Source organism: Benincasa hispida, chromosome 9 (genome assembly GCF_027475165.1).
Source record: "Benincasa hispida cultivar pf3 chromosome 9, pf3_genome.v1.1, whole genome shotgun sequence".
Lineage (NCBI taxonomy): Eukaryota > Viridiplantae > Streptophyta > Magnoliopsida > Cucurbitales > Cucurbitaceae > Benincasa > Benincasa hispida.
In genome coordinates, this window is record NC_143486.1 from 78,612,304 (window position 1) to 78,630,395 (window position 18,092).

General features: G+C 31.3%; 2 protein-coding genes across 3 annotated transcripts; both read left to right on the forward strand.

Moving 5' to 3' along the window:
- Positions 1-2,764: 2,764 nt before the first annotated feature.
- On the forward strand, positions 2,765-6,218 carry LOC120086154 (Pyridoxal phosphate (PLP)-dependent transferases superfamily protein). Of its 2 annotated transcripts, XM_039042630.2 has the most exons (3): positions 2,765-3,025; positions 3,109-3,311; positions 4,733-6,218. In XM_039042630.2, the coding sequence occupies exons 2-3, from the start codon at positions 3,117-3,119 to the stop codon at positions 5,885-5,887; spliced, it is 1,350 nt and encodes a 449-aa protein (XP_038898558.1). In that variant the 5' UTR covers positions 2,765-3,025; positions 3,109-3,116; the 3' UTR covers positions 5,888-6,218. The 2 variants fall into 2 exon arrangements, with proteins under 2 accessions (XP_038898558.1, XP_038898559.1); XM_039042631.2 differs by lacking the exon at positions 2,765-3,025 and having other exon boundaries at positions 3,033-3,311.
- Positions 6,219-10,475: 4,257 nt separating this feature from the next.
- Positions 10,476-13,037, forward strand: LOC120087096 (uncharacterized). Its single transcript, XM_039043978.2, has 3 exons — positions 10,476-11,736; positions 12,373-12,601; positions 12,708-13,037. The coding sequence occupies exons 1-3, from the start codon at positions 10,838-10,840 to the stop codon at positions 12,870-12,872; spliced, it is 1,293 nt and encodes a 430-aa protein (XP_038899906.1). The 5' UTR covers positions 10,476-10,837; the 3' UTR covers positions 12,873-13,037.
- The last annotated feature ends 5,055 nt before the right edge of the window (positions 13,038-18,092 follow it).

An 18,092-nucleotide genomic window follows, 5' to 3' on the forward strand; every position in this document is an offset into this window, starting at 1 on the left:
TTATACATATATAAACTATAACTATAACTATTTATACATACATAAACTATAACTATTTACACATACATAAACTATAACTATTTACACATACATAAACTATAACTATACATAAACTAACTATACATAAACTATACAAAATGTACAAAATTTAGCCCAAAAACATGCAAAAACATACATATAAATACAGATCAGCCCAACTAGAGAAAGAAATATACCAAGCAAAATTTGGCAGCAAAAAATGTAGGAAAATCGAGAACCACGACCGCTAGATTCAGTGAATATCAAATGGAGGACTGAAAGTCAAGCAAAATCAAAGTTTTGAAAGATTTCGGTGAAATAGAGGCTTCGGTGAGGAAAATCAACGATGGTTTCAGTGAGGGGTCGATGATTTCGGTAAGGGATCGACGGTTTGGACGAGGAAAATCGGCGGTAAGGAATATGAGTAGCCGTTTCGGTGAGGAAGAAGAAGGGTTGGGGCGGAGCTTTTAAGGCGTGGAAGTCGTGTACCGCGTGTACCCGGTACACGATTTCCTCAGTCAAACCTGCATGACTGCCACGCCAGACTGGGCGTACCAGGTGGCCAGGGAATCGTATATCCGATACATGATTTAGGCCTTATCGTGTACCCAGTACATGATTTAGGTGTAATCGTGTACCCAATACACGATTTAAACACCTATTTTTGGGAATACTTTCCCCACAACTCTATTTTTGTCTTTATTTATTAAAAAAACATTATTTTATAAAAAAAAATTCAAATTTAATTTAAATCTGTTTTACCAAATGTAAAAAAATAGTTAAGATTTTTTTCAAATGACTTATTGACAAAGCTAACACAATACCAAATACAGCCAAAGCTCATTAGATTGATGCCCATACATTTCATAATTCAAATGTCAAATTAAAAATATAAGAAGTTGTAGAAGATAAACTTTGATTTTAAAGTTTATGCGATTCTTCTTATCACACTTTGTAAAAAAGATAAACTTTGATTGATTTTTCTTTTTCTCTTTCATTTCCTGTCCTTTATTGTAAATGCCATCTTTTTTTCAATCTATCTTGTTATACTTAAATTACGTCATGCGTAAGGATGTTAAAAAAATCCGATGATTCGAAAAAATCGATCTATCCAATTTAACTCGTACAATTTTAGGTTGGGTTATCAACTCATTTGAAAGGATTGGGTTATCAACTCATTTGAGTTGGGTTGTATTCAAATAAATGAAAATTTTATGGGTTGGGTTGGTTCATAGATTCACCTAATATAAGCCAAACCAACCCCAACCAACCCAAATTTATTATTAACTTTAAAATATATATTTTTATTACTTATAACATAATTATTTATACATATATTGATTTTAATTTTATTTAATTTTAATATTTTTTTAATAATTTATTTTTTAACAACTCTTAAAAGTGGTTTCTTTGTACTTTAAATAGAAAATTTTCATTATATAAATTGAAATTTAGTTATTAATCTTAATTCAATATATGAAAACAATTAATTAGATTTTTATAGTTTAGTTGGGTTGGGTTGGGTTGGGTTCATTTTTTTAATAAGAGTCATTTGGGTTGAAAATGTTTACAACTCGAACAATTGTGTTGGATCTAAAAAATCTTTTAACCCAACTCAATCCAATCCATGAACACCTCTCAAACTCACTTTGTTAACACCCCTAGTCATGTGAATGTCAAACTCACTTGGTTAGAAAAATAGTATTATAAGAAAAATGGAATGTTTTTATTTTTATTTTTTTTATACATATCTCGTCTTTCACTTTTTTAATATTATTATTTAGTACACCTTACCAGAATAATAGTTTTAAGTTAAAATATCTTATTGGATATAATTATATATTTCAATTTCTCTCGATAAGTCACTCTTTAATTTCGATTATTCGTTTAGTTATTTAATCACATAATTAAAATATTTAAAAGTTAAAATACTATTTACGTCACCTATTTTAAAACTTGCTCTTTTGTAATCTATTAAATTTACCTTTAATAAATTTTAAATTTAGTTTATACTTCTAATTTATTGTTGATTTTTTTTAAAAAAATATTTTAAGAATTTAATAGTCCTTTTGCTATAAATATTAGAAACACACAACATTACCATATTCCTCCCTCCTCAATTTTATTAGATCATTTTTAATTCAAAATGAAACTGTAAATACTACTATACTTCAAAGGTTATTTATTAAAGTAATTCTAAAACCATGTTTACTTTTTCTTTATTAAAAAATTAAATTTATTCGATAATTTTAAAACCTTATCTTCAAAGATAATACTCAGAATTTAAATGTGAATATATTGATTTTGAGTATAATAGTAATGAGAGATTCAAACTGTATTCATCTTGATCACTAATATATATCTATATGTCAATTGAGTTATACTCGTTTTGATTAACTACTTATATTTTTAGTATAACAAGTGAAGATATGAATGATCTAAACTATTGACTTCGAGAGTATAAATCTATGCTAATTAGTATCGGGCTTAACTATATTCACTTTGACACGAAAATTGGTTAATTAGTGGCAATATAAAATAGTTTTATTTTACGAGTAACCCAAATTTGGTTGGGTTAATACTTAATATCAAATGACTCATATTAAAAAAGTAATGAAAACTAACTTCTTGCTTATGTCACAGCATTATCAAACATCCATCTATTACGAATTGATGAAACTCTTATCACAAATTTGAGACCCATCACAATTTTTATACAAATATAAATTATCGTAAAATTTCATTCGAGTTTCATCAATTCGTTATGAATGAGTATCTGCCATTGCGAATGAACAATTTAACATGATTTTGTGCAGTAATAAAAAAAGATTAATTTTCATTTATGTTTAGAAAATGAGGTATTTGACAAACATCCAAGGTCCCATGAAGCATGTAATAACCACACATGTGTGAGCCCAAAATCAAAGGAGTCCATTTTCTTGGCAGGCGATTGACGCAGCCTCTGGCGAGCGTTGAACTCAGCAACTCTTGCGAAAGGAAAATCCAAGTAAAATTTCCCACATTCCTTCAATACTCCTACTTTTTCTCTTTTGTGCAGCTTAAACAAGAAATTCTTGTTCCACTATGCAGAATTTCTAATGCGGATCCAATGCACCTGGACCCTCAACCGCTTTCAATTCAGGCCTTCCGTTTCGTTCAGATGTATTAATATTCAGCCAACGCCAAGTTCTTTTCGCTCATCAGTTCTGGCCACCATGTCCACCGTTTCCACTGAAAACACCATCGTTTCCGACCAGAATGGATCGACCAACGACACTCATAAGCCATTACAGGTTAACCCTAGCTCCCTAATCTCTTATTCCCTCGTGGGTTTCTGTTCGATTCGATGGTGGGTTTTTCTTTTCCATCGCCTCTTGGTGGAATTGGGTTTGGCATACTCATGTTCTTGATTAGATTTCCCATTTATTTTCTGGGTCATGCTTAAATTTTCGATTTTGTTTTCCTTTCTTGCGCTACCTTATGATAGATTATCGAGAGATGCAGTCTGTGGAACCTTGCTAATTTACTGTTAGTTCCTCATTTTGTGCAAATTGAGGAGTTTTAGTTTGTTGGGTGCGCTTTGGAATGGATTTTCAGTTGCTTAATACAGGAACAACTGGGTTATGATTGATTTCAGCCGTTTGAATTCGATGATTTTTGGGTTTGTTTGGAAATGGTTTAGTATGTTATGTTCATGGATCCACTTATCAATTTTACATTCCCTTGGTGGTGAAGTGTGTGTTTGGAATGACTTTTTAAGAAATGTTTTAGTGTTTTTATAAATTTCTGTATTATTTTTAATGATCTAATCGAATACTATGGAAATGTTGAAAAATATTGTTAATGGGCATACTACTAACACACATGTCATCCTTTCAAAAAGTAATATCAAACTCATTCTTGCCCTTTTTTGGTCAGCATTCACAGGAATCTGAAAGTTCAGATTCCTTTTTACCAACTTCAAGCTTTTGCATTGCTCTTATATCATACCAACCAACTGTCCACTTACCCAAAAAATTTTGTAACTGTGATGGCTTACATTTTATGAAGTACTCCAACTCTGCGTCATTCTTCTTTTGTTCTCAATATAAGTTCCATTTCCTATCAAAAGAAAAAATTGTAGGTTTATTTTCTCCCACTCATCATTCAGCCATACCATTAGATTTGTATGTTACAGAATGATCCTCTTTTATTTAGTAATAAGTTGTCGGTATTACTGATATAGTGATATACTATTTAAACGAGTAAATCGGATGTTTGAATCTACTTCACTAGCCTTTATTTGAATTTTCTGGTGAAGCAATAGCACCTAGAATAAGCTGTATTTTCATATAAACAGATCTGGCATTACGTTTTCAATTGAGCATGCTTGACTTTCCTTCTCCGGTTACCATTCCTATCTTTTGTACTTAAATGACTGCTGTTATGTTGTTCTTTTAGTATCTGCTGCATGTTATCTTTTGTCAATGTCAAGAGTGAATATCGACTATGATTATAATGCTTGGATTATGATATGATTCCCTGATTTTGGTTCCTTATTGGCCGAAGAAGCTTTAATATGTATATAAGATATGTTTTCGTACAGTAAGGTAGGGATTTTTAAGGACTGTATGCTTGAATGGAAGAATAGTTTTTCATCAGAACTTCAAAGTTGGATAATCTTTATTGTTAGCCTCATTGATATTGCCTTTGAATAAACTGCTCTGTTTGGTAGGTTTCAAACCGGCTCGAAAAGTTCAAAACAACCATTTTCACTAGAATGAGTAACTTGGCAATTCAGTATGGGGGAATAAACCTCGGCCAAGGTTTTCCAAACTTTGATGGTCCCGATTTTGTAAAGGAAGCAGCAATTCAAGCCATCAAGGACGGGAAAAATCAATATGCTCGTGGATATGGAGTGCCAGATTTGAACTTGGCCATTGCTGAGAGATTCAAGAAAGATACTGGACTTGTTGTTGATCCTGAGAAGGAAGTTACAGTTACCTCCGGGTGCACCGAAGCAATTGCTGCAACCATGCTTGGGTTAATAAATCCTGGAGATGAGGTTATCCTTTTTGCTCCTTTTTATGATTCTTATGAAGCCACTCTATCAATGGCTGGTGCCAAAATCAAGTGCATCACATTACGCCCTCCAGATTTTGCTCTCCCTATAAATGAGCTCAGGTCTGCAATCTCAAAGGATACACGGGCAGTTCTTATTAACACGCCACACAACCCAACCGGAAAAATGTTCACAAAGGATGAATTGAATGAGATTGCCTCTCTCTGCATCGAGAATGATGTGTTAGTTTTTGCTGATGAAGTTTATGACAAGTTGTCTTTTGAAATGGACCACATTTCCATAGCCTCTCTTCCGGGAATGTACGAGCGCACCGTTACCATGAATTCGTTAGGAAAAACATTCTCCCTCACTGGTTGGAAGATAGGGTGGGCAATCGCCCCGCCTCATTTGACATGGGGAGTGCGACAAGCACATGCTTTCCTTACGTTTGCTACTTCCACTCCAATGCAGTCAGCTGCTGCTACAGCTCTCCGAGCACCTGATTCTTACTATGAGGAGCTGAGGAAAGATTATTTAGCAAAGAAAACCATTTTAGAAAAGGGACTGAAGGCAGTTGGTTTCAAGGTCTTTCCATCAAGCGGAACCTACTTTATCATTGTCGACCACACCCCTTTCGGGTTGAAGAATGACGTCGAATTTTGTGAGTATCTGATCAAAGAAGTTGGAGTTGTTGCTATTCCAACCAGTGTTTTCTACCTTAACCCAGAAGATGGGAAAAATCTAGTTAGATTTACATTCTGCAAAGATGAGAACACCCTCAAGGCCGCTGTAGAGAGGATGAAGGAGAAGCTAATAAGGAAGTCGTGATTGCGGAGAGCCTAGTTTCGTCAAAAAAATAAATTTTAACTTCATATAAATGCTTCCATTCGAGTAGAATATGAGCTAGCTCTTTCCCCTGGTACTTTGAAGTTCAATTTATGGCATCAATGAAAGGAAAAATCTAGTCGAATAAACATTTACAGTTGCTTTGTTTGTTTGTAGCGGATAATTATTGTAAAAGCTACAACAATATTGTCTTAAGTGCGGTAGATTTCTCTTTATCTCCAAATTATTTTCGTATGGCTTCAGCAGTAAAATACAGCGGTGTAAGCTGGTTTGTTTTGATTGGTATGTATACTGAAAGAACCAAAATTGATAACGTCTCTGGTCTAGAATTTGAAATTTGGATCTGACACTTGATGACTCGACATTCTGACATTCCTCTACTATCTAACAAAGTCATCTTTGTTTATCATAAACTATTTTTAAGAGTAAAAACTATCCTCACAAATTAAACAGGTTTTCTTCAAGAGGTCACCCTACATAGAATTACTCCCACATTGTTGATATATATTCTTAGTCATATTTTCATATCATTAGGATCGTTATTATTCGGATATGATCTTGGTTAATTTATGTACCTTTCCTAAACTTGGGTGTTACACAAATCAACCAACAAATCTCAATCTAAGTATAATTCAATTATTTTAAAATGCATGTCATCGATTAAAATGTCAGATATTTGAATCTTCCAATCTATTTAGAAAAAAGAAAGGAAAAAAATCGATCAGTCTCATGAACAGATGAAAAACTAAACAACAAGAGAGTTCAAATTAATGAAGCTACTCAATTTAATTAATCTCGACGTATACTCATAACAAAATAACAAAAAAGAAATAATCTCATCTACTTCCAACTTTTACTCCATTTTCTTTCTTCTTTTATAATCCTATCATTTTAAGAGTTTTTTCTTGTTCGCTCAAAGAACATAAAACAACATTTTTAGAACATTGTTTGTTATTTTTGTGCAATTAATAAATAAAATTTACATTTAACACGCCAATTCTTTCTTCAGGGAAAATGTCCAAAAGAAATTAAATTAAATAGATTTTTTTTTAAAAAAAGTATGAAGTAAAAATTAGTAACTTGTTATATTATATATATAATATAAATATCAAGCCTATTGTACTAAAACAAATACACACGCCAAACCTTATTAAAAGCCAATAATATATTTTAATCTGTTATCAATAATTTCTCCAAAAAAAAAAATTCTGTTATACATAAAATTGAACTTTATTTGAATAAATTGGTTATTAACGTTTAACCGTGATTCCTTAAGAAAAAACGTTTAACCATGATTAAGAGAAATATGTTTTTTTTTTCGAATTAAAAAATCTTGATAAATACCGTTTCTAAAAAAAAAAAGATAAATACTGATTTATGATACAAAATTTCATAAATGATTAATTATTTATAAATTATTGTATCGATAAACCACTTCATAATTGTTAATTACGTTCCAATTATTTCTAACATCTCTCCGTTCCATTTTTCAACCTAAAGTAATAATATATCCTATTAATTGTAATAGGTAGAATTGGATAGAGGGCATAATCAAGCTTATGAAGTACATATTCTATTCGATCAAGAAAATGAAGAAAGTTGAGCCAAAAAAACTACACCTATTATCCAATTAAGTATGAGAAGAGGGGAGTTTGAGCCACGACCCAAACTGACTTGCTCGATGGCCAAAGCGAACCCTCTCCAGTTGATAAATGGGACACGTGTGACCTATTTGGGTCATGAGAAGAAGAATAGTACGGGTTAAAAGCCCAAATGGCCTCCTCGACCTCGACCACAACCAAAGATGAGGTAGAGGCCGACCCTCTTTATTTGAAGAACAAGGCATGTTAAATGCATGCCCTAACTCATTTGGTTCGAGAATTAACTTAAGATGATTAGAAAACCTTGATGTGAGCATTATAAATAAATACATCATTATAACTTTAGAAGAAATAAATGTTAATTCTCATCTCTAAAACTCTTGTAACGACCTAAAACCTATTACTTACTTAGACATCGGAGGCATTGTGGCAAGTACCTATTAGTGCCTAGATTCTTTTTGTTTTATAGGTCACATCTTTTTTAAATTACAAATTTATCGTTATTGTCATGTGAAAGTTATATATATTTTCTAGCCAAATTTTAGCATCAAAATTAATTAAATCACGTTTGAATTCTCTACTTCTTAAGAAAAAAGTCGAACTTTATAAAATTTTCAAAATCATTTCATCATTAAAAATAAATTTTGAAAAGAAACTAAAACAAAACACACCAATTATGAACAAAGAATTTGAATGAACATAATAATTTAAAAGAAAAATAAAAAAACGCAATTTTCTTGTAGATCACGCAATATAAGGCACTGGAGTACATTTCCGAAAATGGGCTTTCCAGAAGAAATAAAATTCCGAAAAAGGATATTAACTGCCCTCCCAACTCTCATTAATTACCAACAAAAAAAAAGAGTAAATAATAATAATAATAAAAAGTGACTTCACGTTCACGGTTCCCAATATTCACGCCTTTTACCATTAAAAAATCTCAGCCTTTGGTTCCTCCTTCTCACATTACTATTTACTACCCCTTCGTCCTCGTGACTACGATTTTTTACCTATAATTCTTATAATTATTTATGCATTTTTAAAATAATTTTAAATCGTAATTCATTTTTTAACCGTTTCATTTCTACCCAACTGTTTGTTATGTTTTAGTTCAACTATATAATACATTCACATTCTATTTCAGCGTTACAATTTGACTTAAATAAGTTGAATTTTAGTCCAACCATATGCCCCATTCCTTGGTTTTAGAGTCAACCTGATGTTTTTTCAACCGAGTGAGGGATTTAAATTTCAAACTTTATCAAAATATTAGAGATATGTATATTAAAATCAATACTTCATTTAAATGATTAACTTTTTTTAATTTTGAAATGTGTATGTAGTAGACGTTTAAAATATGTATTTTAATATATAATTAAACAAACAATATTCAAAAGTTTTGTCCAATTACTTAATATTCACCCATGTCTAAGTTTTTTTTTCTTCTTAAAAAAAAAAACAAAGTTAAGATATTTTATTAAGAAATAAGAGGAGGTACAAAATTACAAATGTCTTTTAGGGCTAAATGTCAAGGGAAAGATAGAAGTGGTATTTAAACATAAAAAATGAGAAATGGCTTGGGAGGATATTTCGCTAAAGAGTGTGTAACAGAATTACAGGCTCTTGATGTATAAAAAATCATAAAAAATAGTTGAGAGAAGCTTGTATATCATCCAACCAAACTCCAAATTCATTTATGAAATGTGCCTTTGTTTGAAAAGCTATAATAGTAAAGAGTGAATCATATTCAATAGCAAGGTTCTTAAAACCAAGGTTTAGAGCTGTTGATAACATGAACTTGACTTTGGTGAGTATTGAGTATCTTGAAGAATATATTCAAAATGTAGAATAAATATGGAAAGTCTGAGAATAAGTCAACATCTAAATTAACCTAAAAATAAGGTAAATTATAACCGATTTAACAACAACAATGATGGATCCACTTCAATCACGCAAAATTGCTCCATGCCTGGAAGAGGAATCACAAGGATTCCAAGCACCATCAACATTGTTACAATACATGTCTAAGTTAAAGATATTATAATTAAATAAAATAATGAAAATGATTTTTAGGTTTTTCTAAACTCTTTTAATATAGAGAATTAAAATATAGTAAACATAATTAAATTGACATGTACCCATTTTCTTTAAGTTGAAAATTTAAATTTCCATACACTACGTTTGTTCGTACTAAAAAAGTATTACAATAATGTTCATAAAAGCATGAACCAAGATAAAATAAAACTACGAAAAAATAGATGATATAATAATCTTAAATATACAATAAATGAAACTATAATTTTGAAAAAAAAATTAAAACAAAATTTAACACAAAGTCTAATGACCAAATCAATATATCCAAAATACTAAAAAATAAAAAGAAATTAAGAATCCAAACCACACGAGAACATATTTGATAATATTTAGTCTATTTTTGGTTCATGCAATTGAATACTTTTGATAAAAGAAAAAACAAATCACATTTAACTATATATACATATATATCTTTGGTTTTTCCTTTTTTTTTTCGGGGAGTAAATGTCCTTGAATTAAAATATCACTAAAACACTAAACTAATTTATGTATATCAAATTCTACCAAAATGTTTAGGCTTACCTATTCAACAAACGAAGAGAACGTAGGCCCAAAAAAATCACCCAACTACGGTTAGGGTGGTCCCAATCGTCCGATCAAACCATGATTTAAAAAATTCAACGGTGATTAGACCAGGACGTACCTTACTTAAACTAACATCACCAACATGGAATCATTAATTATCACCTATTTGTCAATGCGCGGGATTAATCTACGAATCTAAATCCGACGACCATAAACATCCCGCCCAGACCGGGATGTCGCACAATTCAATCTGACCGTCAAACTAACCAACGGTCCGGATTACACTCCATCCCTCACCGGGCCCCACCCAAGGATTCTCGGTATAAATATATAAACCTGGTCCATCGTCTCCGATTCGCACCATTTTTATCCTTTTTTGTTTTTTTTGTTTTTTCAATTATATAATATCTAAATTACGTTACAAATCCAGAGAGATCGAAGGAAACTCCATTTCCTTCTTCATCTTCTTCAATTTTCTCTTTCAGGGTTTTTCTTTTCTTTTCTTTTCTTTTTTTTTTGTTGCTAATTTGCGCACTGTGGTGCTACTTATCCTGCGCTGTCGCTCTGGAATGTCGCCGGCGGAGCGTAGAACTATTTTCTCATCAGAATTTCGAGGTATAGGAGTGTTTTTTGAAGAAGAAAAGCCGAATTGAAGATACTCGAAGATTTGAATTCGGATTCGGATTCGGATTCGGTCTTAATCGGACTCGTAATGGATGGCCAGAAAAGTCAGTTGAAGCTTACGAGAACTCAGTCGTCGTTACTCCGTTCTTCACCGACTTTTCGATCGTCCTTTCATAGTTTATCGTCCATCACAGAGGGGGAACTCATCGCTGTTCATCAGGAGGATGATGATGAAGAGAAGCAGAGGCCTAAGAAGCCTCGTAGGTCCGGTTCATCGCCGAGAACCGGATTGAACCGATTTGCGAACCGTGTTCTTGTTATGGCTTTGCTTCTTTGCTTTACCTCCTTTTCGTTGCTCTTTGCGTTCTTCTTTCTAAGGAAGGATGGGCTACTCCCTTCGGAAAACTTGTTGTTGGCTTTGATTTTTGTTGCTATTACGCTTGTATTTGTTAGCAAGAATAAGGGGTTAATTTTACATATTCTTTCGTTTATCAAGCATTCCTGGCACCAGAGTACGAAGAAATTATGTTACACCAGGACGGATTCGACTCCGGTCCAGTGGTACATTGGGGATTCGAACGGAGCCGAAGACGACGCCCAAAAGCAGAGTAAAATTATCAGAGAGGGCGTAGAGTTCTATAGCAATGGCGATTTCTACGAGGGTGAGTTTCACAACGGGAGTTGTAATGGTAGTGGTGTTTATAACTATTTCCTAAGTGGTAGATACGAAGGAGATTGGGTCGATGGGAGGTATGATGGCTATGGGGTTGAGGGCTGGGCGAAAGGGAGTCGTTACAGAGGCCAATATCGACAGGGTCTTAGACATGGATTTGGAGTCTATAAGTTCTTCACGGGGGATTCCTATGCCGGTGAGTGGTACAATGGCCAAAGCCATGGCGTTGGGTTTCAGACTTGTGCTGATGGTAGCTGCTATGTTGGCGAGTTCAAGCGCGGCGTTAAGCATGGCCTTGGATGCTACTATTTCAGGTAACTAATTGAGGCATTTCAATCGTTTTGTTTTGTTTCTTCTTCTTGTTGGGCTCTAAACGGTTTCCCTGAAGCTTTGGCGTGCTTGAATTTCATCGGATTACTCTTTTTGGATTTTGATTGCTTATAGTTAATACAACAGTAAAGTATTTGAGCCCATAAATTTGGTTGTAAGTTGTCTTAGGCGCTATGTCTTAGTTCAATTTTGTTGCATTTCTGGTAGGAATCTGGTTGATTTTATTGGTATAAATTATCTCTTGTATAAACGTAGTCCTGCTTGAATTGGTAACTATGGTCGGCTGTTTCCTAATTTGTTTTGGTTTTATGAACATCTGGGTTCTGAAGCCATTTGGTTATTACTTGAAACAAATGATCATATCTGTTTGGAGTTCGCTTCCTCTTATAGTACTGTCAAATCTAACAAGAGATAGAATATGTAGTAAACATTTGTTAGTTCAATTTGACTTTAAGCTACAATAAGGGCTGCTCCTTGATGACCCATCTCATTAATTATCCTGTTCTCTACGCATCTAGCATTGAAATGTCGTTTGTTTATTGAGAAACTAGCTGGCTGGTTTTCTGTTGGGGGTACATGAATTTAACTAGAATCCCAAATTGCATTTGCTCGTGCTGTAGAAATGGAGATAGATATGCTGGAGAATACTTCGGGGACAAAGTACACGGTTTTGGAATTTACCATTTCGTAAATGGCCATTGTTACGAAGGATCATGGCATGAAGGCCAAAGGCAAGGATATGGTACATATACTTTCCGAAACAGCGAGGCGAAATGCGGAGAATGGGATGGTGGCAGCCTCAAGAATCCTCTCTTGCCGCTGAACGACAGCGTTCTCCAAGCTGTTCAGGTGCCTAGTTTTAATCCATCCATTGATCTCTAGTCACCATTGTTGTGAGAGTTTTAGCTGTAGCTGAGAATTGAGGTGATTCTGATAACGTTTGTACTAAATGCAGGCAGCTAGAAAGGCAGCAAGGAACGCTATAAACCTTCCCCGGTTGGATGAACAAGTGAATAAAGCTGTGGTTGCTGCTAATAGAGCGGCCACTGCGGCCAGAGTTGCTGCCATCAAAGCCGTTCAAAATCGAATGGATGGTAAATTTTGCGATTCTGATGTTTAAGGCTTTTGCTTTGCTAGTTGCTAATTTTATAAGTCGGGCAAAAAAAATCAAAAACCCTGGTGGCTAAAAACTCACCGGAGGTGTTTTCAAGTTTCTATCACACTTCAACTTGTATATATTCCTCATGTATATTAATGAAATAGAGCACTTTCTATCTCTCCTCTAGACTTTGTCTCTCTTCCCCCACACCCCAAATCTCAGTGGTCCCTAAACAACCTGAACATTGAAGTTGCATTATTATTCTTGATCTTTTATGAATGTTTCAAAATTATCTTTAAATTATGGTGTCCTAGATTTTTATGGAGTGGACATTGTTTGTTGCCTTGGCATCTGAAAATTCTCGGACATCCTAGAATGTTTGGAGGGAGGGCTTCTGGAGAGTTTGGATGTCCTCCTTAAAAAATGGGTTTTCCAGACTATCAGTTCTTCTAACTTTAACACATTCTTCCAACATTTTTTCTAGAGATAGATTAACATCTTCAAGAGGGCATCTTTATTTTACTTTTTGTCTTTTCTTTTTATTTTATTTTACATATATATATTAATTTTCATTTACATTATATAATTAAAATAAATACTTCAACCATGTATATCATATATTTTTAGTTATATCATTATTCTTCTTATTTTTTAGCAATATATTCAAATTTAAACTTAAATTAATATTTATTTTATAAAAAAAATATTAAGTTGTGATATATTAGTTTGTAGAGAAAATTAACATATAAAAATAATATAATTTGTATTAGTTTTAAAATAAATTCAAATTGATGAATATAAATATGTTATATAAATTTAAATTATATTAAATTAATTATAAAGTAATAAATAGTTGTAAGGGCATTTTTGGAACTTTAAGTAAATTGAAGATATTATCGAGTAGAAATTATACAAAACAAACACAATTATTAAAATATTCATAGATATCTATAAAAATATTTTTACAATCAAAATATCTCTAAATATTTGCAAAATATTGTTATAAAACATATATGATAATAATATGGTAATCTAAAGATGTCAAAATATGATAATAATATGGTAATTTAAAGATGTCAAATATCTATAATTCCTAATATATATAATTCTAGGCATGACATTACTTTTTTTAGTTAGAAGACAATCAAATCGTTCCATATTTTAATTTTTGTTCAACATTTTAATGTATAAAACTCGTATTATTGCAATTTTTGGAAGAATAGAGTTTTTTTTTTTAAAAAAAAATAAACAAAATTTTAAGGCTATAAATATTTGCTCCTTTATCTATTAAATTAATTAGTTAATTTCTCAACTATAAAAATGGAGCTAAGGCATTGTCTCAATAAATAAGCCTAATTCCCACACATATATAATATTATCTCTATCCCTAGAATTTCTTATTATTTCATTTAATAATAATTATAATTATTATTATTTTGCAAAGGATCCTTTAAATTATTCTTTAGACTCAATTTCAAACCCAAACCATATTTACATTATTTTTTTGGGAAGGTGGACGCAAAAAGGGGAAATTTGTAGCCAATATAGCTTCAAACTTTTGACTTTGAAAATACTTCTAACTTCAACTATATCATTTAATCCAAGTTTTCACAACTACCATCTTTTTTTATACCTAAGAAATATCTGATTATTGTTGGTTCATTCATTGTTGGTTAAAAATTGTCATTCATTATTCAACTTCATACTTACAATTCTACCCTTGAATAGACAAAAATAACTTCATACAAAATAGAACTCGAAGAAGTTTTGTACAGATGACCCAATCTTGAAAGCATTGACAATCCTAAAAATCAAGGAAAAGTAATCTTTTGCTAACATACAAAACACTCTACCGCCCGAAACTCCTTCTCACGACAGGGACATCTTGTCCATCGTCAAATAATCAGAACCTTAATGCGATGTTAAATTTTTTAACATTATATGTGTTTGTGTTCTTCATAGTTCTGTAAATAATGAATCGCAATAGAGTTCCGACGGGAGGGTACCCATATAACCAATTAGTTTTTTTTTTTTAAAAGATTACAATTGAAATTAATAGGATACATATTAGGGTTCCGACTATTTCAGTATCTAACGTGATAGTGTTGTTTTCAATAATGAAGTCATTTGACATTAACCCTCAAGGATTTTCCATACAACTGGTTGAATTATCATGTTTTTGTAAGGAAAAGTTTAGAATATTCAATGTCCATACAATGGATTTTCTTGATTTTTTTTTTTTTTTTAAAAAAAAATTTTGTTTGGAGGGTTGGGAAGAAATTAGGATATTTTATAATGCCAATAGAAAGAAGGCATGTGCCATGATTCTGTCCCATAAAAAAATGGGTAGAGGTTTGAGGCAGTTGGTCATAATTTTAACACATAGCACATGCCTCCATCATGTCTATCATTGTGGAGATTACTTCTTTTCTACCAATAAATTTAAAACTCTCTCTTCATAGATCAAAACTCATCATCACTCAACTTTTCTCTCTCTCTCTTTTACCTTCATTTTGACTTTTTAATCTTCATTTTTTTTTACTTTTCAACTGCTTTTTCCTTACTATTCTCATTTGTTGTTTAAATACTACCCTCTTACCCTTTATTTTATCACTACCCTCTTCTTTGACCCTTCAAATCTTTTATTTAAATCCATGGAATCAATTTCCAAAAAGGAAAAATTTTTACATCTTTTTCTTTAGGAAACAAAAGAGTTTTAAACTCCTTTTTAGAGATTTCTTAGTTACATCTACCCATCTTTAACTCAAGTGCGATACCTAATCTTAGGCTATAGAATAGAGTAGTGTTTACTTTTAAAAAAAAAGAAAAAAAAAAGTTGAACTTTGATATCTGTATTTATTTAGTCTCTAAGTTTGAGAAGTATATATAAATAGATATTTAACATATTCAATTTTTTTTTTTTTAAAAAAATATATGTCAATCGATCCATTTATCAGATATAAATTTGAATTTTATATCTAAGTAATATAAAGACTGTTTGGTAACTATTTTATTTTTTTTTTATTTTTAAAAATTAAGTTCATCTAAATTTCATCTTTTTTAAGTATAAGAGTTAAATTCTTAGTCAAATTCTAAAAATAAAAATGATTTTTTTTAGTTTTTAAAACATTTGTAAAAGTAAATATCAATTGAATCAAGAAGCTCTATGTATCTACTAGACACAAAATCAAACATTGAATGCGCAATTGAAAGTTTAAGCATGTGTTGAATACTTTTCAAAGTTCAAGAAACTTGCTAGAAACAAAATTGAAAGTTTAGAGATGTATTAGAAATTTATTAAAGTTCAGAGAGTTAATAGACACAAAATTGAAAGTTCGAAATCATATTAGACACTTTTTGAGATTTTATAAATCAAATATACATAAATTTAAAAGCTCAAATACTAAAATGGTAATTTAGACCTCTTTGATAACTATTTGGTTTTTTGTTTTTGCTTTTTAAAATTAAGCGTATATATAGACATTACTTCACCTTCAAATTTCTTCTCTTGTTGTCTACTATTTACCAATGGTTTAAAAAACGAAATAAAATTTTGAAAACTAAAAAAGTAGTTTTTAAAAACTTTTTTTATTTTTGGAATTTGGTTAAGAAATCAACCATTGTACTTAAGGAAGATGCAAATCATTGTAAGAAACATTGATGAAATAGGGTTAATTTTCCGAAATGGAAATGGTGACCTAACTTTTAAGAAATTGCAATGCATCTTCTACCTAATCCAAATGCAGTGATTACAAATTCAAAGGTTTCATCTTTTCCAAGTTGAATTTGAATAAGATGAAGAGGCAACAAAACAAAAAAGAAAAAAGGAAAAAGGGAAAGAAAAGAAGGGGAAGGAAGAAGACAACTCCAAAACTTGTTTAAAAAGAGAGAGAGAGAGAGAAGGTTAAGAATTGGACTCTAGTGGTAATGAAATGATGTTTTTTTCTATGGACAAATTGCTTTAATTTGTTTTAAAAGTTTGGTTGTGGGAAAATGGCCAAAAGAAATTACATGAGAATTTTGCTAAGTTTAATCTCTATCACAACACTCTGTCTCTGACACAAAACATTCAAAAACATGGAGGAAGACAGCCACTATGTGTGAGAGTGTGAGTGTGTGTTTTATGTTTTTTGCATTATTTGGCTTTGTCTTCTTCTTCAATGTCTTCTTCTTCTTCTTCTTTACTTTTTCCCTTTTTTCTTCTTATTATTCTATCATTTTTGGTTTTACAATTTTTCTTGGGTTAGTTAGTTCTTCTTTTCCATATTCTAATTTATTCCTTGGGATGTGATCAATTTAAAACAATTTAGTTTACCATCATCATTTGAATATATTTCATCAACTGGTTTGATTTTCAAACGATAGTTTTTTTACTAAATTACATATTAATAGTTTCATCATACGCTTCACATCTATTGTACTAAAAACAAGGATTATTTTAATATTAGATTACAACAAAAACAAATTTCATTATAAAACATTATTAACATGTTGAAGGTTGGAATTGTTACCTTCATATCAAAATTGTTATTTTTTAAAAGAAAATACTTATAGAAGATTTTTTTTAAAATATATTTCCACTAAACTTTTTTCGGCAAAACATAAATCAGTTTTCACACAATCTCATTATTTTTTTTTCCATCTAAGATCTTAAAAAGGGAGGAATAATCTTCCATCATCACAATCCCCCATTATTAATAAGTCATATCTATATACTTTTCTTTAATTATATAGGTTAGTGAATATAAAGCATCAATTACTTTCTTAAATGTCGATGGGTACAACAAATGTGAGATAAGAGATCAATCGTTCGATTTTAAGAGAATAAATACATTTCAATTACCATTTGGACTAAGTCATTTTGTCAAAAAAAAAAAAATAATAATATTAGTAATAATAATGATGATGATATAATAATGATATACATAGGGTTATAGGGTTTTGTTGTATGCATTTGAACACTAACAATATTGGTTATAAAAAAAAAGGATAAAATGCAAGATATTGCATATATAATTAACTGTTACCCACCAAACAAAAAGAAACAACTTTTCATGTGCAAATTTAAAACTTGGGTGTATCTATCACACAAAACCCTCCATTTATTTCCATCATTGAACCCAAAAACAAAACCCCTTTCATATACCAATTTAGTGGCTATATATATAAATTGAAAAAAACCCACAATGTAATGATCCTTCAAAATTTCTCTAGAAAATGTACTTTCTTTTGTCACTTTCT